The 21,282-nt window shown below is 35.1% G+C and overlaps 1 protein-coding gene across 1 annotated transcript in view; it reads left to right on the forward strand.

Moving 5' to 3' along the window:
- Window positions 1–15,254: 15,254 nt before the first annotated feature.
- Window positions 15,255–21,282, forward strand: part of LOC107737664 (synaptotagmin-6-like) — a 43,314-nt gene continuing 37,286 nt past the window's right edge. The window contains exon 1 of the mRNA XM_016549256.1: window positions 15,255–15,476. Within this exon, the coding sequence (XP_016404742.1) occupies window positions 15,320–15,476 (157 nt within the window). The 5' untranslated portion in view covers window positions 15,255–15,319. The remainder of the gene's footprint in view (window positions 15,477–21,282) is intronic.

Genomic DNA, 21,282 nt, shown 5'->3' on the forward strand with positions numbered 1-21,282 from the left:
TACTTTTTTTCCCCCCTGGATTCTTTGATGAACTGAATGTTCAAAAAGTACCGGTGTCAAGCTATAATTTTTTTATAGCTTGGTGGTAAAGGTTTGAATAGTTACAATTATTTAGGTTAAAATAATCTCTGCTCTTTTGCCTTGTGGCAAAAAAAAAAATGTTCTTTTTAAATCAGTTATTTGCTTCCTGTTCTTGACTGTTTTTGTTCTGTTGTTCCAGTTTTCAGTTCTGTTTTTCTCTTAAATTAGAGGTTGAAATACTGTACTTGACAGGTATCAATTTTCTTTCCTTTCACAATAACAGAAATTTCACACATCATAATACAAATATAAATAAATAAAATGGAGGGTTTTGATTGTATGACTACTTTAATTACATATAATTTTGATGATATTTTCAATTGCAGTCTCTTACAGTTATAGTTCAAAAAGAAGCTTTGTTGACTGGGTGTTATTCTTTATGTAATAATAGCGTCTGACAGAAATATATTTGACAAACTACTGTATATCACATTTATGCAACTGATTTTAAAGATCTGTAAGCGACTTTGTGGGTTCAGAGAGCATTTCAGGTCAATTAGACAGAGAATCAGCTTCCATCAGTGCAGCCAGAGGAAAGTAATGAGGCATAAGGAATTCTGCATAAAAATGGGTTATTGTATCTGAGATGAATACAAACCTCCAGCAATACCAACCTGTAATTAGTCTTTTATCATTAGGCCAATTGGCATTGCCTCTTTAGCTCATTTGGCTGTTATTGTCATCAACCCCTGTGAGTCTTTAAATACCACAATGGATTTTCACTGTCGGTACTATTCATCGCCCGAATTCTATTAACCTGCTATTTTCTGCACCTTTAAAAACCTGATGTTGTGTCAACCCTCATGGTGATTATATGCATTTCTGAGACAGATAAAAGGGTTAAAGGAATAGTTTACTCAAAAATGAAAACTCTCTCATTATTTACTCACCCTCATGTCATTCCAAAACTGTGACTTTGACTTTCTTCGGTGGAACTCAAAAGAAGATATTTTCTTCTGTTCATGCAATGAAAGGTGTCCAGTGTTGTTTTGGACCCCACTGACGTTTTTATATGAACAAAAACAGTACTTCAATATATGGTGTTCCACAGATGAGTAGAAAAAAATGTGAAGATGAGTATGAAGTGAATTTTCATTATTGGGTGAAATATCCCTTTAAGTGCCAGTAGAAAGATAACTGAAACCCTTTCTAGACATTTGACATGGTAACTTATGGTTTGTGAACTCATTGTAGTCTATATCTTGCAGGTGTTCTTCGTTCTGTTCAGTGACTGAATCGAGTCCATATTTACATTCATTACACATAGACGCCTGAAACCCTTGTCCTATGGGACACATGTACTTGATTTAATAAATCTTCGTCAGCTTGGCTCTCTCTGTCTGCTCCTTTGTAGTCATGGCAGAATAAGAAATAAACATCATTTGCAAGGCTCTACTGACTCTAAGTTTGGTCTTTGCTTTTTCGACTGAATTCCCCTGGTGTTACCTATTATTTGTGAAATGGGATGGAAATAATTTATCTTGTGTTTCAGTCACATTAGAAAGACTAGCACTTCCCTTCACTTGCACAAGAAATGTATTTATTGCACACATCTTCATTTTGTCAAAAATGCATTAGGATGCAGTAGTGTTTACTCTTGTTTTTCGGCCACATTTATCAGAATCTGTTCTTTTGTTTACACACTTGGGAAAGGGAACAAGGGCCTCCACAGAGTGTCCAGACTCGACCGACATTCATCCATCCATTTACCCTTGATCCGATGCAATCAATCATTCTGTCGGCAATTGAAAGAAAGGCCAGCACAGCATTACTCATTACTGTAGTAAGTGTCACAATGCTCTACTTCCGCACAAGGTTCAAAAGGAACCTGAATTGACTAAAGGAAGTGAACTTTAAACTGTTTTTTTTAAATCATTATTTTATGCTAACTTTTTTATGCAATAGATGCAGATGCAACTAAAAAAGGACAGTAGTGCATATAAATTAAATTAAATTCTAAAAGAATATTTGAATTTAAACTCAATCAAATGTCTATTCAAATTAAATTTTTTCCCCCTGTGGAAATGCATTTTTACAGTTGGTGCTTCTTATATTCTGCAATATTCCTTTTTTTTTTTTTTTTACACAGCGAGGATGCATTAAGTTGACCAAAAAGGACAGTGAAGACTTTTACGTTCTTACAAAAAAATCTATTTCAAATAAATGCTGTTCTTTTGAACTGTCTCTTCATCAAAGAAACCTGAATCACAAATATTAAGCAGCAAAACATCAAAAATATGACAAAATAGAAAAAAATATATGACTTTTTTACTGTTTTGATGTAATATATGGAGTTTTGGTGAATATAAAAAGACTTCTCTTAAAAACATTTTTAAAATCTTACTTTTGTGCTGTAATGTGTGCTAAGAAATATCCGTGGCTTTAGTCCATTGAAGCCACAGATGGCAAAGCCTGGAAAAAACACAATGAAAAACAATATATTAGGCCCAAAAAAGGTCTTTTCATTCAGTTAAAAAAAAAAAATTTGCTCCAAAATCCAGAGAACTGTGACATAACTTGCAAAATTAGAAAAAATAATAATAATTTGAAAGAAAGAGTAGAATGAATTTCTTCATCCACTTGAATTGAGTGAAGCCCTGAAATTTCAGCAACATTTCCAACAACGTATAACAATTTTATACTCATCATAGGCTTAGATCTCAACAACATGATATAATTGCTCTTTCAGAACTTTGTCATTGACTCAAATTCTTTGACAGCAGACTTCTTACGACAGAGCATCCTTGAGCATCCTGACATGCTAAAACTGTTAGTATGGCTTTGTTCACACATTGCATCATTACGGAACTTTGCTGGCATTTCGACAACAGGTCCTATTCACACATGACCTCTAAACAGAAAAATATGCCATTAAATTTATAGGAAAGGCTGCATGTTTGAAAGCGCCTATTATCCTAGAGTGGTTCTGTCTCCCAGCTATTCTCAGACCTTCAATTTAGCATGAACTGTGACCTGTAAAGCTACAAGAACAGAGTGTGGAACTATGGGTTAAACAGAAAGTGCTGTAATGAATATAATACAACTACTGTGGCTGAACTACTACCATATGCTACTTATATGCTACTGTGTATATATATTTATGCTCACCAAGGTTGCATTTATTTGATCAAAAATTACAGTAAAAACAGTAGTATTGTGAAATATCATTACAATTTAAAGAACTGTTTTCTATTTCAATATATTTTAAAATTTCAGTTTATTCCTGTGATGTCAAAGCTGAATTTTCAGCAGCCATTACACCAGTCTTCAGTCTCACATGATACTTCAGAAATCATTCTATTTAGCAGAGTTGCTGCTCAAGTAACATTTCTTAAGATTATCAATGTTAAAACGTGCTGCTTGTAGAAACTTTTGTAGAAACTGTTATACATTTTTAAGAATTCTTTGATGAATAGAAAGTTCAAATGCCATTTATTTGGATTGAATTTGTTCGTAACAATGTAAACATCTTCATGCACTGTCGCTTTTGATCAATTTAATGCATCCTTGCTAAATAAAAGTATTCAATACTTGAAAAAAAAATCTTACTGACCCCAAAGATTTAAATGGTAGTGTATGCAAATATTGATACTTTCTATATAATATATTTTGTTAAAAAAGTAAAAGTACATCAGCTGTCTTTATTTTTTAGAGACCAGGCTGGTCAGTCTCTTATTTCCCATTTTGATATTTCTCAGCGTGTGTCTGGGCACCCAAGGATGAAACTCTCCTGTCCGGTTTTGAAATTCAGTACAACTCAATCCAAACCTTCTCAAATCAAATCCTAAAAATGTATGGATCACAAAATTGGCTGAGACAGCAGGGTGAGCCATATCAGAACATGGCTGAACAACTCTTTGAGATGGCCAACAATGCTTGACTGCGCTTCATCTGGTTCTGTCATGGCAAAATAACAGGACATTACACCACAGGAGACTTTGAGAACCACATGTCCCTCAAAGTCTGATGTACAGCTTTGCCTCACCCTCTGGCGGACCCTTCAATTAGCTGGCCCATCACAGGGCGGCTATTAAAATGGAGCCTCAGTGGGCAGAGAATAAAGTCAACTGATCATTAACAGGAATAAAGTGGGGCTTCACATTGACTAAACCACTTTGACTTTCGAACAATTGCAGATAAAAAATTCAGTCTGGGCTCTTCAGACACACAGCTTGGGAATGTATTTTTATTCACGTTCAGACTATTCAGATTCGACTGCTGTGCTTTTATGAATCAATATGTATTTCCAACCAAATATGCTTTTCACGGATCCGTTTTTCTCAATGTTTTGATTATTACAGTATCTCAATTATGGTATCTTGATTATATGGTAGTGGTAACACTGCGCCGTCTTTCCTGTCAGTGTAGCTCAAGTGAAGACATTCAATTACAGCTCAACTCCTATAGCAATCTCCTCATCTTTTCCCATGTAATTCACTTTCATGATGAGGTTTCTCTCTCTCTCACCCCCAAAACTTCACACTCCATTTGAACTCTGACTCTGCTTTCGGACTTTATTATATTGCCGCTCACCCTCAAATCACCTCTCTGCCTGCAGCTCTCTAGAACATGACAGGGAAAGAAGACAGGAACAGCCCGGCTCAAAGTCAAAGGTGCACGTCATCAGGTCTTCACATGTACTGAAGGTAAAAACCACACTGATGCTCTTTACTGCGGCGAGCTACTGAAATGTGTAATTATCCATTATATTTAACATTTTTGGCCATTCCAATTATTTCTATGTGGACAAAACTTAATGTGACGCCATATGGTGACATTCTAGAGAACATTCATTGTGACGTTCATTTTCATGGCATCTCAAATTTTGTAGTTTGTTTTTTTGGTGGATTTCAAATACTTTTAAATAAAACAGCTGACTCTTCCAAGGTGTGCTAAGACTAATTCCAAAGCTTGCATTTTATGTATCCCAAATACACACAGTTAATTCATATTTTTGTACAATTAAAGAAAATTATAGCTTGATTGGAAATGATGCATGTATATATATGTTCACATATCACATTTATCGTCAACAAAAAAAATGTTGTAAGCAAAAGTGTTGTGTTGGACAATAGCACAATTGTGGGAAAGTAATTGTAATGTATTTATTATTTGATACTATATTTATAATAACAATTGAAATTCTTTGATTATTTTACTCTGATTATATGCTAAGATGGTCATGTTTTAGCCATGTAGTAATTAATATTTTTTATAATGGATTTCCACAGTTTATGATAGACAAGGGTAGAACAATAAAATATATATTACAAGGCAAAAAGTAGCAAAAGTGATGAATAAGTGATGAATGCATGGTAAAAAGTTTCTAAGACAGTTTTTAATGTGACCTTCATATAACCATGAGAAAAAAGTTAACAGAAAAATAACCATTAAAAAGTTTGAATAAAAATCAACCCAAGGGACACAAGAATACCCAGAGTTGAAGAAACGCCCATAAATATTTATTTTACATAGTATGATTTGTGCAGCGTTTTAAATATGAACATGAGTTAAGTTTTAAGAAAGCTGTTAGTGAATTTAATTGGCATAGGTAGGTTGGAGTTTTCTGCATGACCTCTTTCCTCTGACATTTCTCACTGTTTCTGCTCTTTCTTTGTTCTGGCTTCTGGGAAACTGTATCTGGGGGTTATCTCTCGGCTTCTCAGTCTATTTTTGTATGTGACAGCAGTTAGTTGTGTGACCTTTTGCTAGATGTCATCAGAGTGTTGCCCAGTGTTTGTGCAGTTGCGGTAAATGGCAGCATCCAGAACTTTTCTCTGCCTTCCGTGCGTTAATCTCCAAGATTGCCTTCCAAGTTGTTTTTGTTCATCAGCCGGTCTTATTGATCCAAAGTAAATGAAATGATATGTGACTCTTGTCTAAGTATAGACAGCATTTATTAACCGTGGAAGAATTGTGCTTGGAAGAATTGTACATTCAACTAATTTTATATAACATAATCATATGTTGAAAGTTATTTCAAGAAAAGCTGGCAGTAGCTTGGTGACAGTGATTTCCTCACCATGACCATTCTAAAATTAAATCAAGGGCCAGGGGATGGTGGTGAAAGTTGTATTTATCCACACAAAAATAAATCTCCCACCCCTGCGTCACAGCCAATCCTCACATCATTCCACCTGGCTGATTTCAAACATTGAGCGACTGCTATTAGACACAGCACAGCTGGAGAGAAAGCAGCAAACTGGAGCTCAGAAAAAGCTTTATTAGTACACTGATCTGAGATCAGCTGCACAGACTTTCTTTCAATTAATATGTGTGGTATTTGAGAAAGGGGCAGCTGCTCCTAGCTAGGTCACTGTAAAGTCTCTTATATGTCACTCTCGCTAAGAACTTTGCACTCTCTTGTCTGCTTCGGTGCAGACAGACTCAGACGGCTCTCGCTGTTGACTCGCTGGCTGACCGCACAGCACCCGTAATTTCCCTGTCCATCTTAGGCTTTTAGTTACCAGAGTGAATTGGTGCAATTACAGTCGTGGGCCAAATTAGGCAGGAGACTTAGAACAAAAGTTTTCATGCAAAAAGTTTTAGAACCTCGTAATATGGACATGAAAACATCTGTCAACAACAAAAACCAGATTAATAATTTTCAAATATCCTCTTACTCTGTAAAAATGAGTTGTTTAAGAATTAAAAAATAAAGGGCTTGACATTTTAAGTTCAGTAAAGACATTTGAATACAATATGTAAGAAATGTAATTTAAAGGGGTCATATGATATTGCTAAAAATAACATTATTTTGTGTATTTGGTGTAATGAAATGTGTTAATGCGGTTTAAGGTTCAAAAAATACATTATTTTCCACATACGGTACATTATTGTTTCTCCTCTATGCCCCGCCTTTCTGAAACGCGTCGATTTTTACAAAGCTCATCGGTCTGATTTGAGACTTTAGTCTTTGCAAGTTTACAGATCTTCTTTATGCACCAAGAGCTTGTAACACTCCAAAGAGAAAGGAAAAATTGAAATCGCATCATATGACCCCTTTAAATGTCAAGTTGATATGACTTCAAATATTCTATCATTGCAGCAATTACCTGTAGATTAAGATTTATATACAAATTGTTTCCTTTATTTAGCATACTTTAGTTCAATATTATGTGCTTCATATCATGTTTTTAATGAGAAAAGAAGTTTGATGTATTATAAATGATCAAACAATGCAAGCATATTAAATTATTCATAACACAGTACATGCTGGGAAGAGGGCAAATGCATGAACAACAAAGCTGTACTTTCAGGTTATGATTGATTGATTTTCAATAAATCAAATAATTTAAATACATTATTATTCTAATTAATTAAACATTAAATTTAAAATCAGGTTAAATCATTAATCAAAATATTTATACTAAATTAGGAGTTCAGCTGTATTAAAGATTTTACAAACTATATGGCACTTCTCTAAAAAAAAATTGGAAAACTCTGGTGTGGCTATTTGTCTCTGTCACTGATAAAAAAAAAAAAAAGTAAGATATTAGTTGTAAGAGTCACCTGAACAAACAGTGGCAGTGTAAAGTATAAACTACCATATCTGAGATGACAATGACACACAGCCTTGAATTAATTCCACATCCTCGGCTCGGCTCGGCCTGCAGGAGATGCCATGCCATGTTTGAGTCAGATAGGTGAAGGAGTTTTGACATGATCTTACAATGTATCTCTCGCATTGCCTCAGGTGGAGCAACGATGCGACAGGAACATTAATAACAAAGTAAATATGAAGGGAGAGAGAGGCTCTAGTAGATTTTTACATTGTAATGTGAACAAATGAGGCCAATTACTCTGAAAAAAAAGAGTGAAAGCAGCTGAAACTTTGATATTAGCCTACAGACAACAGTACGATAAAATGTGGAAATCAACATAATAACCACACTGTGTTCTCATGACTCAATGGACAACTTAAAAAACCTAAACAAAAAAATGTGAATTCGATTTTTTTAGCTGTTAATATGATTTAGTTTTAGTCAGATTGTGAGTGTATTAGTTAAAGATTGATTGAAAGAAATCTTTTAACAAACTCAACTTAATCTGTAAAATGAATTAACTGTAAACTTCAAAGCATTTGGCTGCTTAAAAAAATGGAGGCAACAGGTGACCAGTGTGTGTCCTCAATATCAGCTTCTGTCTTTGAGGGTAATATTCAGTGCCTGGCCTCCCTTAAAGAGCAGCACATCATTTGCATTCCATCCGTCTCTGTGATCTCCTTTTGGATTAAATCAAAGTTGGCCATGGATTTATGCTCTTCTCTTTCATTTTGCTCTTATCAAAAAGGTTGATTGTGTACAACCCGTTTCATTTCAGACTGAAATTAAAGCACTGTGCAGGAGAAAGGAAATAAGCAGCTGCATCCGTTACTCACCATGCAGCTATGATTTTGAATATTTCATGCTACTTGTTAATATTATTGCACCCAAATTTGAATTTTGTATACTAGTTACATTACTTTACCTGAATCATCATGTATCTTCATACATCTTTTATTGTTGCTGGTAAAGCTGTGTAGCCAATTACATATCTTTAATGTGGTAATTCAATTGTGTATTTTCCCATCACTTATATGGATAATTTGGCTTGTTTATGCCTTTATGCAGTTGTCAGGTTCATGTTCAGTCTATTCAACCATCATGTTGTGTTTCAGTCCTTTAAATTAAATTAAAGTTCTGTCATCATTTATTCACCCTCCACTTATTCAAAATCTTTCTTCTTTTGAGCACAAAAGATGATGTTGATAACCAAACAGTTGATGGTGTGGCAAATAAGGTTGATGGCAAATAAGTCTGTTAGTGTGTTGGATCATTATTATAGTCCTCTGAAGCAAAACCAGTTCAGAACCACTGATCAAGGCCAAGTAGTTCATAGCAACATTTGCGTGAAACTATTTTTGTGCTAACATGGTCTTGATTGAACTTGTGTACTTAATATTGTACCTTTTAAAATCACCTCCACATCAAAGCATTCACTTAAGTGTAATGTTTAATTAAAATAAAGCTTAATTTAACCCATTTCTATTAGACACAGCTGGAAACGACTATATCAGAAATATGTTCTATCCTCCAAGTGGTGCCTATTAAGGGAAATTAATTAGCATGCAGGCAGAGATGTTTGATTACAGGGTTCAACTCGTAGTTGAGATGAAGGCTCATGTTTTATGCTATCAAATGTAACCTCTAAGAAATGTCCTTGTACAACAGTAATGAAGGTACACTGTAAAAAATGACCGTGAATTTAACGGTAAAAGACTGTAAAAATGCTACAGTAAAAACCTGTTAAATGGTTAACGGTAAATTCCCCTACTATATACGGTGAAAAACTGTATTGGACATTACATGTATTGGACATACATTTTATACCGTAAAATTACCGTTTTTGGAAGTGGAAAATACCGTATAATTTACAGTGAATAACCGTAAATTGACATTCCCAGAATTCCCTGCGTTACATTTCAAATTTGATGTTTTTTTGTTGAAATAACTATGTTTCTTCTTAGTTTTTTCTTATCAGTTTTGTATATTAGGGTTGTGTGTTACACCTAATGTTGTTAAATGAATGTTTATTGCATTATTTCAGTGTCATGTGTGTTATCATGATGTGTTTGTGTGAATGTTTAGTGTTTGTGTTTAGTGTTTGTGTGAATGACACTGTGCACCTTCTATATATGTTATTATTTAAAAGCTGCTTGTGATGGGCTTTGGTTCATCATGTGACTTTCTCATCACCACCTGCATTTGGTGGTTATCAGTGTATTACAAAGGTACAAAACAGATTTCAGTACTTCAATAGGTTGGTATATTAACATTATATCAGTTAATGAAATTACGGTATTTAACTGTAAATTTAAGTTAAAACCGTAAAACCTAAAACGTTGCTACCGTATTTTTTACGGTAAAATTCCAGCAACCACAGCTGCCATTTTTTTACCGTAAATTTTACGGAATTTTTTTTACAGTGTATATTATTGGAAATGTGATGCTTTGATAAATGTAGAGGATGATATGATCGCAGAAGATCTGCCCTCGTATCCTTTTTTTCCTCTGAGGTTTATGAAGCTGATGGAGAAAATGTAATTCCAATAGGTTACTGCATGGTTCCCTGTAAGCTTTGTTTAAGATTGGATGCACTTCCTCTGGGGTTGGGTTATATTTGCTGATGGTCATGGTTATGTTTTATGGATGTCATATTTCCTATTTGTCCCTTGGATTCATAGGACCACAAATTGACTAGAATCATATACTTCCATTTGAACAAAATGCATTCTGTTTCTTTATAAATACGTACAGCTCTTCTGTCTGTAGCATTAGACAGTCCTTGATTAGCATGATTTGAATAAGCGGGCTCTTATGCCATGCGACAGGCGGACAGAGAAGTTTTGCACCTGCAGGTACGGTCTTGTCACTTCAGAGACTCATCACTGCTTTTGGACAAACTCCAAACTCTTAGAATTAACTTTAGTTATGTGAACTAAAAATCTATTCAGGGTAGAGTCAAAAAATAGGACAATAATATGACAGAATTTGGGGACAATTTTTGATGCAATAGTTAAAAGAAGTCATTTTTCCAAGTAGTATAAATATTTAGGTGATCCATGCGAAATCATCACTAGTATTTACTGAATTTTTTTTTTTTTTCGAATTTGTAAATAATACAAAGATTATTCGTTTTAAAAGAAAAATAAAACTATTTCAGTTTTTCTAAAATGTCACATGCAATTCAGTGTGTTACTTGCCATTGTTTGTCAAATTTACTAGCAATTTCTGAGTGAATTATTTTTTTTAAATTAATTTTTCTAGTATAGATCACTTAAATGAATGTCATGACATTTCTTTATGAGGCATTTCAGAAAAAAAGAAGTTTAATGCTATTGATATTTCAGTTCCATTTCCATGTTTGAAATGAAATGAGGGTGTGTAAATAATGGCGAATTTTAATTTTTGTGTGAATTAAACCTTTAAGAATATAAAAAGGTGAGGGGAAAATATGATGATGTGATAATGACAAGAGAAAGAGTAGGATTTTTACACTGCAACATATTGGTCTGTTCATTTTTTTTAATACTTCACATGTAAAATTCACTTCATGAATAATTAACCAAAATGTATTACATTCCCCATTGTTGCAATCTTGTTCTGCTTGACTGGAGTTGATTGACAGTCTCAATTTTCTGCAAAAAAAAGTGAGTACAACTAAAAATAATCACAACGATGTATCCTTCCAAATAAAATGCTGTATCAATAAAGTCCTGAGATGTTCATCGTCTGTTTGATTACGTCTTTAATAGATTTTCCCGTACATTTCTGCTATATGTACATTATCTGACAGTCACCACTGATAAGCTACTACTAAATATTGTAGAAACTTAATTTGCTGTAAAGTTGCTTTGCAACGATTTGTATCGTGAAAAGCGCTGTACAAATAAACTTTAAAAAAAAAGATGCTGAATCAATATTGAGATTATGGTTTGCATCTATTTTTTTTAAGCAGGCACTAGCAGCTACAATAAACCCCAGGTTCATTTGCATCAGGGCTACAAACCACATCCTAAATGGGAAAAATATATATATATATATATTTTATTTTCCCCTATATGTAATGAAGTTATGGCAAATTCCTACAATTTTGAAAGCTGAAATATCACAACATAAACATTTCATCAACAATCCAATGTTGATTGTAATCAGACCCACTCAGTTTTTTTGATTAGCCTCTGGTTATTAAGCTGAAATGGCCCTAATGAAAAGGTGCAGTTCACTTCTGTTTAGGCTGTAATACGCAAGAGGCTGAGATTGCAGTCAATGGAGTGATTTGAGTTGCTGGAGGAAATTAGTGAACATGAAGGAGAATGAATAACCGAAGTGTCACCTCAGCCATTCCTCTGTGGCAGAGTCTCTAACGCCTGTCATCCCTCGCTTTTCACAATCAGATCAGTGCAGCCAGAAGAAATAACAATCTAATGATGCAGAAAGAAAAAAACAGTTTATGTGAGCACCTGCTTAACACTGTGTGTTCAGTGGAAAACACGACATTGCCAAAAGCAGGTTTATGATGCTGAAGATGGTACTGGAGTGGTTATTCTGACCCAGTTTTAGAATAGTATAGTATATTTGGGTGTTTTTTCAACTTTTATGTCCAACTTTTATGTGTTCAGTATCATTAAATCTAACTATTTTTGCTTTTGCTGTATGAAGGTGACAATAAAACTGTGCTTTTTTAAATGATCTTTTTGCCAATAAACGCAATACATCATATGTGATGTGATGGAAATTACACTGTTGTGGAACAAGCTAGTGATGATATGAAAAGTGTGTTTTAAGAGACTTTATTTTTTTTAAGTCTACAGGACCAAATATGCCTTTGCTGAAGACACCCATTTCAGAATCCCGAAAAGCATAATTCTTTCTGACTAAGTATTATTTCTTATTGATGCCCTGCTATAAAAACATCAAGTACTGAGCCACATAAAAATGAGAATTACAGGTCTGCTGGTCTAATTATGACACTGTGATATCACTGGAAAGCACAGCACAGTAATAAAATTATGTTTTGCCCTTTAGCACTCTGTAACCATTGCCTGACGGAGGCATTTATCTAATAATTTCTCTCTGTGATGGAATAACCCTTTATTATAGACAAACAGGTATCATCTGACCCTTCAGGGTCCACAGTGCAGATAAAGAAAGAAGAATGCACGAGTCTGAATCAACGGCTTTGTTAAGCCTTAGACTACTGACAATGTTCTTATTAAACAGGGGAACACCGGGCTATCAGGGGAGTCTGGATGAGGATAAGCAGTAAATTAAGATGTCAATTAGCAAGCATTTACTACTTCTGTGTCACATCTTTAATTCAATGAAACTCATTGCTTTGAGCTGCACAGTATTTAGTGAACTGTACAAAGCCTTTTAGGAATCTGATTCATTTTAGAAGCCCTGCATGGGTATGTTTATTTCATTATTTATTTTATTTGCTTGAATTTAGATTCAGGCATTCAGCTGTGTAGTGTGTGTATATCAAAGTAATATCAGCGAACGATTTCACACTGCATACTCTTTGGTGTGTGTCACAAAATGGGGTGAAATATATCAGATTAATTTAATTTTCTTGCAGTTTACCTGACCTGACTGTAATTTACCTGGCCCTTTGTCTCAGAATTTATTTAGTAAATTTTTATTTAAAGTGGTATATTAAAATAGATGTAGAGAATATAAATGGTTGTGAATTTATATTATACATTTATTGTGTGTGTGTGTGTGTGTGTGGGTGCATGTACACAGTCCATTTAACCACAGGCTGTCAAAATTGTTTCATTTCTACTTGATTGTATGGGTTTTAACTCAATTGTCATCAGCAATTAATTGCAGTGTTAAAAAAAAAAAGCAGTGAACTCATCACTGCTGGTCATCATGTTTTTGTAAGGCTGCAATTAAACTTTAGTCAGTTTTAGTGGGTTGACATTTTTTTTTACAGTGTAATGGTGCAGTGGAGTCTTTGTTGGACTGAATATACTGTATTTGTAGTTTCATTAGTGTATTAGATTTTTTCTGATTGATTGTTTTGTATTATATAAATTAATGATATATACAGTGGAGATCAAAATTTGAGAACAATTTATGAACACTTGATTTTTTTTCAGAAATTATTCAATCTTCATTGTTCAAAATTTAAAGAAATTTTATTTGGGATTATACCATGCTAGTAGAACAATTTCTTACAAAATAACCAAGGCACTTCAACAAAAACCCTTTATTTTGTGGAAAACACAGTGATCAAAATTAGAGAACAGCAATGATTGTAGCACAAAGAACTAAAATTTCTGAAGGTTACAGCAATCAGAAATTAGTAGGAAGTGTACAGGCCCATGCTTTGAATGACTTCAGCACATCTGTGGCGCCGAACATAATGTTTCCCATCAGCCCTAAATAAATTTAACTTGCTTTCATCGTTGAAGTAAGCTCAGCAAAGGTTCTCTTCAAATTCTCTTAAACGTCGAGACACTGCTGAGACAGATTTTTACCCTGTTCAGCACTGAACTGGCGAGCAATTCCAGCTGCTGTGTTGAACCGATTGCCCATTGAGTTGCCAGTTAAATAATGTTTGTCTGATAATTAAAGAAATTAGCACGATGTGCCTGGGAGGTAACTGAAAGTGTTCTCTAATTTTGATCAGTGTTCTTTTTCAAATATCTCATTTAAGTTTTTTATACTGTGCTTCAGAATATATTTAACTCATGAAATATTCTTAAAACTGTGCTTTTACTCCTGTTAGGATAACTAAGCAGACAAATAGGACTAAGCAGTGAACTTGAAATTTAGAAAATTGTAGGTTGTTCTCTAATTTTGATCTCCACTGTATGTTTGTTTGTGTGTACTGTATATATGTATATGTTTTTTTATGTACATGTGCATATTTATATCTTTTTTATCTGTTTTTCTTTACAGATACAAAATACCCCATAATGCTGATTCCTCTTGGCAGTTCAGTTGCATGAAATTAATACGGCTGTTGACTGAGTGTTCTGAACATATTAAAATCTCCATATATCACATCGGCAGTGAATATGTAAACACAATTAACTACAAACAGCCACATATAGTTACAGTCATCATAAAACAGAAATTAGAGTAATGAATCATCCATAGTCGCTCTACAGAAGTGTCCTTAAAGACACAAATGGTACATACACAAGCACACACTATTCCCTCTGCTCACACGTATGCACACAGGGCTCTGATCTCTGAGGACAGGCACTGAGGGACACATCGACCTGAGAAAAACAAGCCCAATGGTCATAATGAGAGGCTTTTCATTACAGGGCGCAGGGATTGGTGTGGGGCGGGGGTGCGGAGAGCAAAGAGGGGCTGAAGGAGGCAGATGCTCAGCGCTGTATAATCACAGCCTCCCTCCTGCGCCGCTGGACTCATTTGTTGCATTTCATTTGTGGATCTTGAGATTAAATGTGATGCAATAATGCCATCTCTGGAATACCTGGGGGGGTTAGTGAATCATTAAGCACTGCACACACACGTTTGTATGATACACCCACATAAATGCACAAACAAAAACTGTGACACACACATTCTTGCACACACACTTGAGGAACAATAAGAATCAGCAGCAGGAGAAACTTGCGTTCATGTGGCTGCTTCAGCGGCGCTGTGGGTGAGAGGGGGTGTGTTCGGATCCCACTGGAGGAGCCAGTAACGCCGAGGATGCGTCAGGGAGCATGACTGCTGCCGGAAAGGGGCATGACATGATCTGTCAGAAGGCAGTGTCTCTCATAGTTGACCTCTGTACGCAGGACAGCCCGCGGCTGGACCACAACACCTGTGAGGAGTTCCTCTTTCTCATCTCCAATCAAGAGTACAACCACAAGGATTCAGGTAATGACCAGACTTTTCCTTTAGATTTATGGTTCTGCTGCTTGTAGAGTGGATTATGTTGTTATTGATGGTGTTTTTTTTTAATGAGATTCTCATTTAAATCAGAAATGGTTTGTTTTGGCTCAGGAACAACTGTGAAACAGAGCCAGGCTGGTATCAAGATAAAAATTACCTACTCTCGGGATAGCATCACTCACGGTTTGACTGCGTTCCTGTGTGAGTTGTAGTGGGAATAATTATTTAAGTCCAGAACTGCCAGACAAAGATTCCTATCAGATGATACTCTTAAGAAAATTACTTTGGCAGAAACGGTTTCAGTGTCCCCGAGAGATAAAAATAGTTTGGTTTTGCCACAGTGCTTATGCACCGTGACAGAAAAATTACTGCGTGCTCATGCTTTTATCAGAACTATGTTGTATTATTATTATTAGATGTGGACTAAAACGTTTGATCATGTGTGGAAGCCTTATCTGAAACCTTTTTTTTTCTTTCTTTCTTTTTTTTGGTAGCAGGCATAGATTCAGCATTTTTTTCTTGAGTTAGGGTCCCATTGATCTGTTAGAACATTTTTTTTTTGATAAATTAAATTAAATTAAATTAAATTAAATTTTCGGTGACATAACGGGGCTTGGAAAGTTGTAATTAATGTGCACATCTGTGAAATCATTGAAGAGGAAAGGGCAATAATTTTTTTTGCATTAAAAGCAACCATGTTAAATTTATTAGAAAACAATTATTTAAAAAATCATATTATTAATCTTTTATTATTATTAATTTTATTATTTGTTGTTAATATTTAAAAAGCATTGCATTAAAACCAATCATTTTATATTTAATCAAAACAAACTTTAAATTATATTTTATTATTTTATTCATATACTTTTAAAGCTAATTTAAAATGGCTGCTTTTAATGTTTACTATATTTAAACATTAACATTAAACACACACACAAGCTTTAAAAGTAACCTTTTGCATTAAAATCAATAAGGCAATAATAATAATTGCATAAAAATGAAAAAATAAAAACATCACAATATTGTATATCAAAATAAAACATTTTATTATGAATATTTTTAATTCTAATCTAAAATGTTTTAACGTTAAGTATATTGTATATTTAAATGTATTCTATAATGTATTTTTGAAAAGTAAAAATTTATTTATTTAAATTCTTAAACTTGAGGAGAGATTTGAGGTATAAGGGCTTTTTGAAGGTCTCTTATATTATTTTGCTCTGTTCAATCAATTTGCTTGCAACCAGACTGGAGGTATTTTTGGCTGGTTTTGTTGTTGTCATTCTGCCATGTCGATGTGTTGACAGACCCCTGCTTGGAAGAACTGTGTCAAGTGAGTGTAGACAAAAATCTTGTCACTTTGTATTAACCTCACTAGGCAAATCGAAGGCCCTCCAGCCCACCATTGGCATCCATGGCTGAGCCGTGGGGGCACTAAATGCCACGGCATGTTATCGGACCATCACTGTGAATCACTAGTGCCAGATAAAAGCTGAATAGAGGCTCTTTTCTTATATTGTTGAGCAGATTTAAAACCAAGTGTCTGGTTTCCCTCAGAGGGAAATGTCAAGCAGCTTGCTATGTTTGAAAAGTGGGAGGAAACGTTCCTCAGGAGTAATTCGCATGGAAAATCTCACATTGTGAGGTAATTGTGCGAGGAGGTGATAATCTTGCATGTCTCAATGACAAAATGTTGTTTTTGTACTATATTTGTTTATCATTTTGCAGCATTTCCTCCTGCCTTTTTGCTGGCTGCCAAATCATTGCGATTCTGTAAACAAGCCAATTTTCGGTGTCTTCAAATGTCAGAAGCCTTGTCTAAGGCTGAGGCATTCAACATGTGCGTCTGTGATTTCTAATCTCTGGCAAACTCGGGCGGATGCAAAATTTGAAACATTCTGACAGAAAAGAAAAAACAATAACATGTTTCTGTGTTTCAAATCCAAGCGTGTCTGTTCCAAGCACACTGAGGTAAATACAACATGGCTCCAGGTTAGTTTGAAAGTATTCCAGTGTGAAAACCTTCATGGGATTGGGTACTGAGGCACAGATGCTGTTCAGGGATGGCAGGACACAGTGTGGCTGTGGATGATGGATGGAAAGCCCTGCACAATCCCATTAACAGTCAACAGATGTCTAAAGATGAGACACACAGTAGAGGAAAAAACAACACTTACCTCTATGAGTGTGGAGTGCTGTTTAACTGAAAACAGACTGACGCCCTCACAGTTGTCCTTGTCTGCATGAAAACCTATTGAAATGATGGATGCTGGATCACAGGTGATGTGTCAGATTTCCACATCAGCTCTAATTAGATTGTATCTCATTTTCACAATCCCATCACGGCTTTATTAAGCCAGACTCCCTGCAGAGGACATTAGTAGCAGATGATTATTCATTAGATTCTGCTGCATTCTTTGATGGAGAAAGTTTTGCATTGCAGGTGTGGAAAAAAGCAGTGGTGCAAAATAAGCCACTTCTTTGTTGTGATTTAGAGTTTTGCTCTACATGCAAGAATACGTTTTCAATAATTCATATGTGTCTCATCAAGTCTTTTATAGAAAACACAGTCTTTACCCCGCAAATTGGCCAGTAGCCATTTTGGCTCGAGAAGATAATAGACTTTTGCTGCACTGGTGTTAACAGAGGCAAATAGATGCTACGACAAGTCACTGACTAATTTACATGATTATTAGGTGTCTTTCTGACACTGGGGTAATTGTTGCTGTGTGTGTTGTTGGAGCCCAAGCTTGAGGGGACTGGGGTCTGAAAAGAGAGAGGTGTGAAAACCAGTCTGTCTGATATAAGTACAAGCTGCAGCTGATGGATACAACTAAACCATGTCTATACAAATCATTAAAACAGCTCGTCCTTTACGGTATATAATCCTTAGTTAAGCATCTTCAATAATGTCAAGCTTCGCTTCGGTCACGTTATTAGATAATGCCAGTGGAATAGGAAATACTATATATAAACCAAACTGGTGCTTCTGTATAATTGAATCTAATAAGAAAATATTACATGAGCAAGAGTGATGTGGTTCACAGCTGTGCTGGTATTCAGTATGCATGTAATATTGCTTTTATTCAATGGTTAAAAAACAAGAAGTTAATACTGACTGCCTTACATTATAGATACACTGTTGCCAGTTAATTTGTTTATTTTTGATATTTCTGAAAACAATGACAACAGAAATCATCTCCAAGGAACATAAATATTAGTGTTTCCTGAATGAATCAGTGATTTTGAACAAATTAGTTCAGTAAATGTTCCATGAACTCACTCATAAAGACATTCACTGTGTCCGAATATGCCTGCTTTCATACTATATAGTATGGAAAAATAGTATGCTAGAAAATATTATGTCTGAATACATAGTATTCATAAAACAATAGGCGAAAAAGGTATGGATGACCTACTACTTTCCCCGAGATTCTGGAGTGCTCATTCAATGGACGCTTTACTATCCCATGAGGCAATGGGAGAGGATTTGTAAATGGCAGTGAAGTGGTGCAACTGATGCTGGTTGGTCACGTGACACTGGCAACATGGTGAATGTATACTACCCATATTCATACTATATACAAAGTTTTTTTTTTTCCGCGAAGATCGCGAAGTTAGTTTTAAACCAAATGTAGAACCTAATATACAGTATGCAAATTCTGACACAACTAGTCACTTTTTTGTTCCTATTTAAATCAGTGATTTTGAATGAATGTGTTGGTTGAATGATTAATTGACTCACTCATAATGACAGTCAATTATTTTGTTCCTAAACAAATCAGTGTTTGAATAAGTCAATTTAGTAAATTATTTCCTTATTAAGACAGTTGCTGCATCCAAAAGCGCATACTCTCTGAGTAGGTGCTTCTTTTGAATAAGTAATTTGACTGTTAAAAAAACATTGTATATAGTATGACTTGTGTAGTATGAATGTAATACAGGCCGTACTAAATTCATCATGCTGCCATTGTCGCGTGACTTACCAGCATGAGTTGTGTCTCTTCTCTGTCATTTACAAATCCTCCCCCGTGGCCTCATGGGATAGTAGTGTCTACTGTATGCACACTTATGAATCTCACTGGAAGTAGTAGGTCATCTGGGTACATTTCGCCTACTGTTTTTCATCTACTATTTTGTAGGTAAATATATTCCGAAGCTGCCAATCACTGGCCCTGCCCCAAATGCCACACTTCATGTTTGATTTAAATTTTTTTAAATTGAGATTTATACATCATCTGAAAGCTGAATAAATAAGCTTTCCATTGATGTATGGTTTGTTAGGATAGATATTTGGCCGAGATACAACTATTTGAAAATCTGGAATCTGACGGTGCAAAAAAAACAAAATATTGAGAAAATCGCCTTTAAAGTTGACCAAATGAAGTTCTTAGCAATGCATATTACTAAACAAAAATTAAGTTTTAATATATTTATGGTATGAAATTTACAAAATATCTTCATGGAACATGAATTACTAATCAAAAATTCAGTTTTGATATATTTACGTTAGGAAAATAAAATCACTGATGATGTGTCCAGCGGCATCAGAAGATCTATGTGCACAACAAAATATCTTCATGGAACATGATCATTATTTAATATCTTAATGATTTTTGGCAAAAAAAATCGATAATTTTGACCCATACAATGTTTTTTTGTCTATTGCTAAAAATATACCCAAGCGACTTAAGACTGGTTTTGTGGTCCAGGGTCACATTTTAGCATTACCTTGTAATAAGATCTTTTACAGTCCCTCCCCCATTCTCTTTCAGAATGTTACCAAAGATTTACTTGTTCATCTCCAGAGTGATGAGTGAAGAGAACCACAATAGAAACACACTGTGCCATTTGTGTGTCCATACAGAAAAGCCTATTCTTGATCTGACCAGAACAGCAGCATAATAGTCAACTTACACCAACTGCATGACCAAAGCTACAGCGTAATTGCTAGACAGATTAATGAAGGGAGGGGAGAGGTTGCAGCACCCTCATTGCTAACTGGATGAGAACACTTCATGCTTTACAGACCAAATTGTTAGCAAATTCCACTGCTTTTATGGCCCAACAAAGAGTATACATTTTTGAAGAAAAAAATGAGTCATTAGCAGTTGCACTCTATGACCCTGTTTGCACATGGTATTAAGATCCGTCTCAGGTGAGCCGATTACTGCTCAAAATCTGTGTAGTGTGACATGAGTCATCATCAGTATATTGGAATATCTCCTTAAAGCAAATTTTGTCAGTGCTTAGGAGTACACCAGCAAATAGATAACCTCAAAGCTAACAAACTTTAACTAAAAGCCAGAAATTTTTATTTCATGGGAACTTTAAACCATATAAGGTTAACGTTTTTAGTAGCTTTGACACTAATTCATTAGAAATGATTTCAGTTTTGTGTACTTATTATTCATTGTGTTGTATAGAGCCAATCAATCATTGCAAATACATTATATGGCATGTAATATCTTCCTTGTCAGTGTAATGCAAATGAGGAAGCATGTTTGGCAGCAAACTCTTCTTCTCGTTCTGTGTCATGCTGTGTTAACAGACAGTCTGGGTGTTACAGTGCAGCAAGAGCATCTGCTCCAACAATGACAAAGCTTTACAGACATTATCTTCCCTGTTTCCTGCAAACCGCTCAGTTAAAAAAAGCTGTGTTTTCTTGTAAAGTGTTATCTTGAACCCCCTGCAGTTATGCCCATCACAGTAGGGACCGACATTATGGGCATAATGTGAACAAGCAGAACCGTACTATCACGGTACATCAGGGACAAAAAAAAAAAAAAAA

Source organism: Sinocyclocheilus rhinocerous, unplaced genomic scaffold (genome assembly GCF_001515625.1).
Source record: "Sinocyclocheilus rhinocerous isolate Xijiao unplaced genomic scaffold, SAMN03320098_v1.1 scaffold72, whole genome shotgun sequence".
NCBI classification, from domain to species: Eukaryota; Metazoa; Chordata; class Actinopteri; order Cypriniformes; family Cyprinidae; genus Sinocyclocheilus; species Sinocyclocheilus rhinocerous.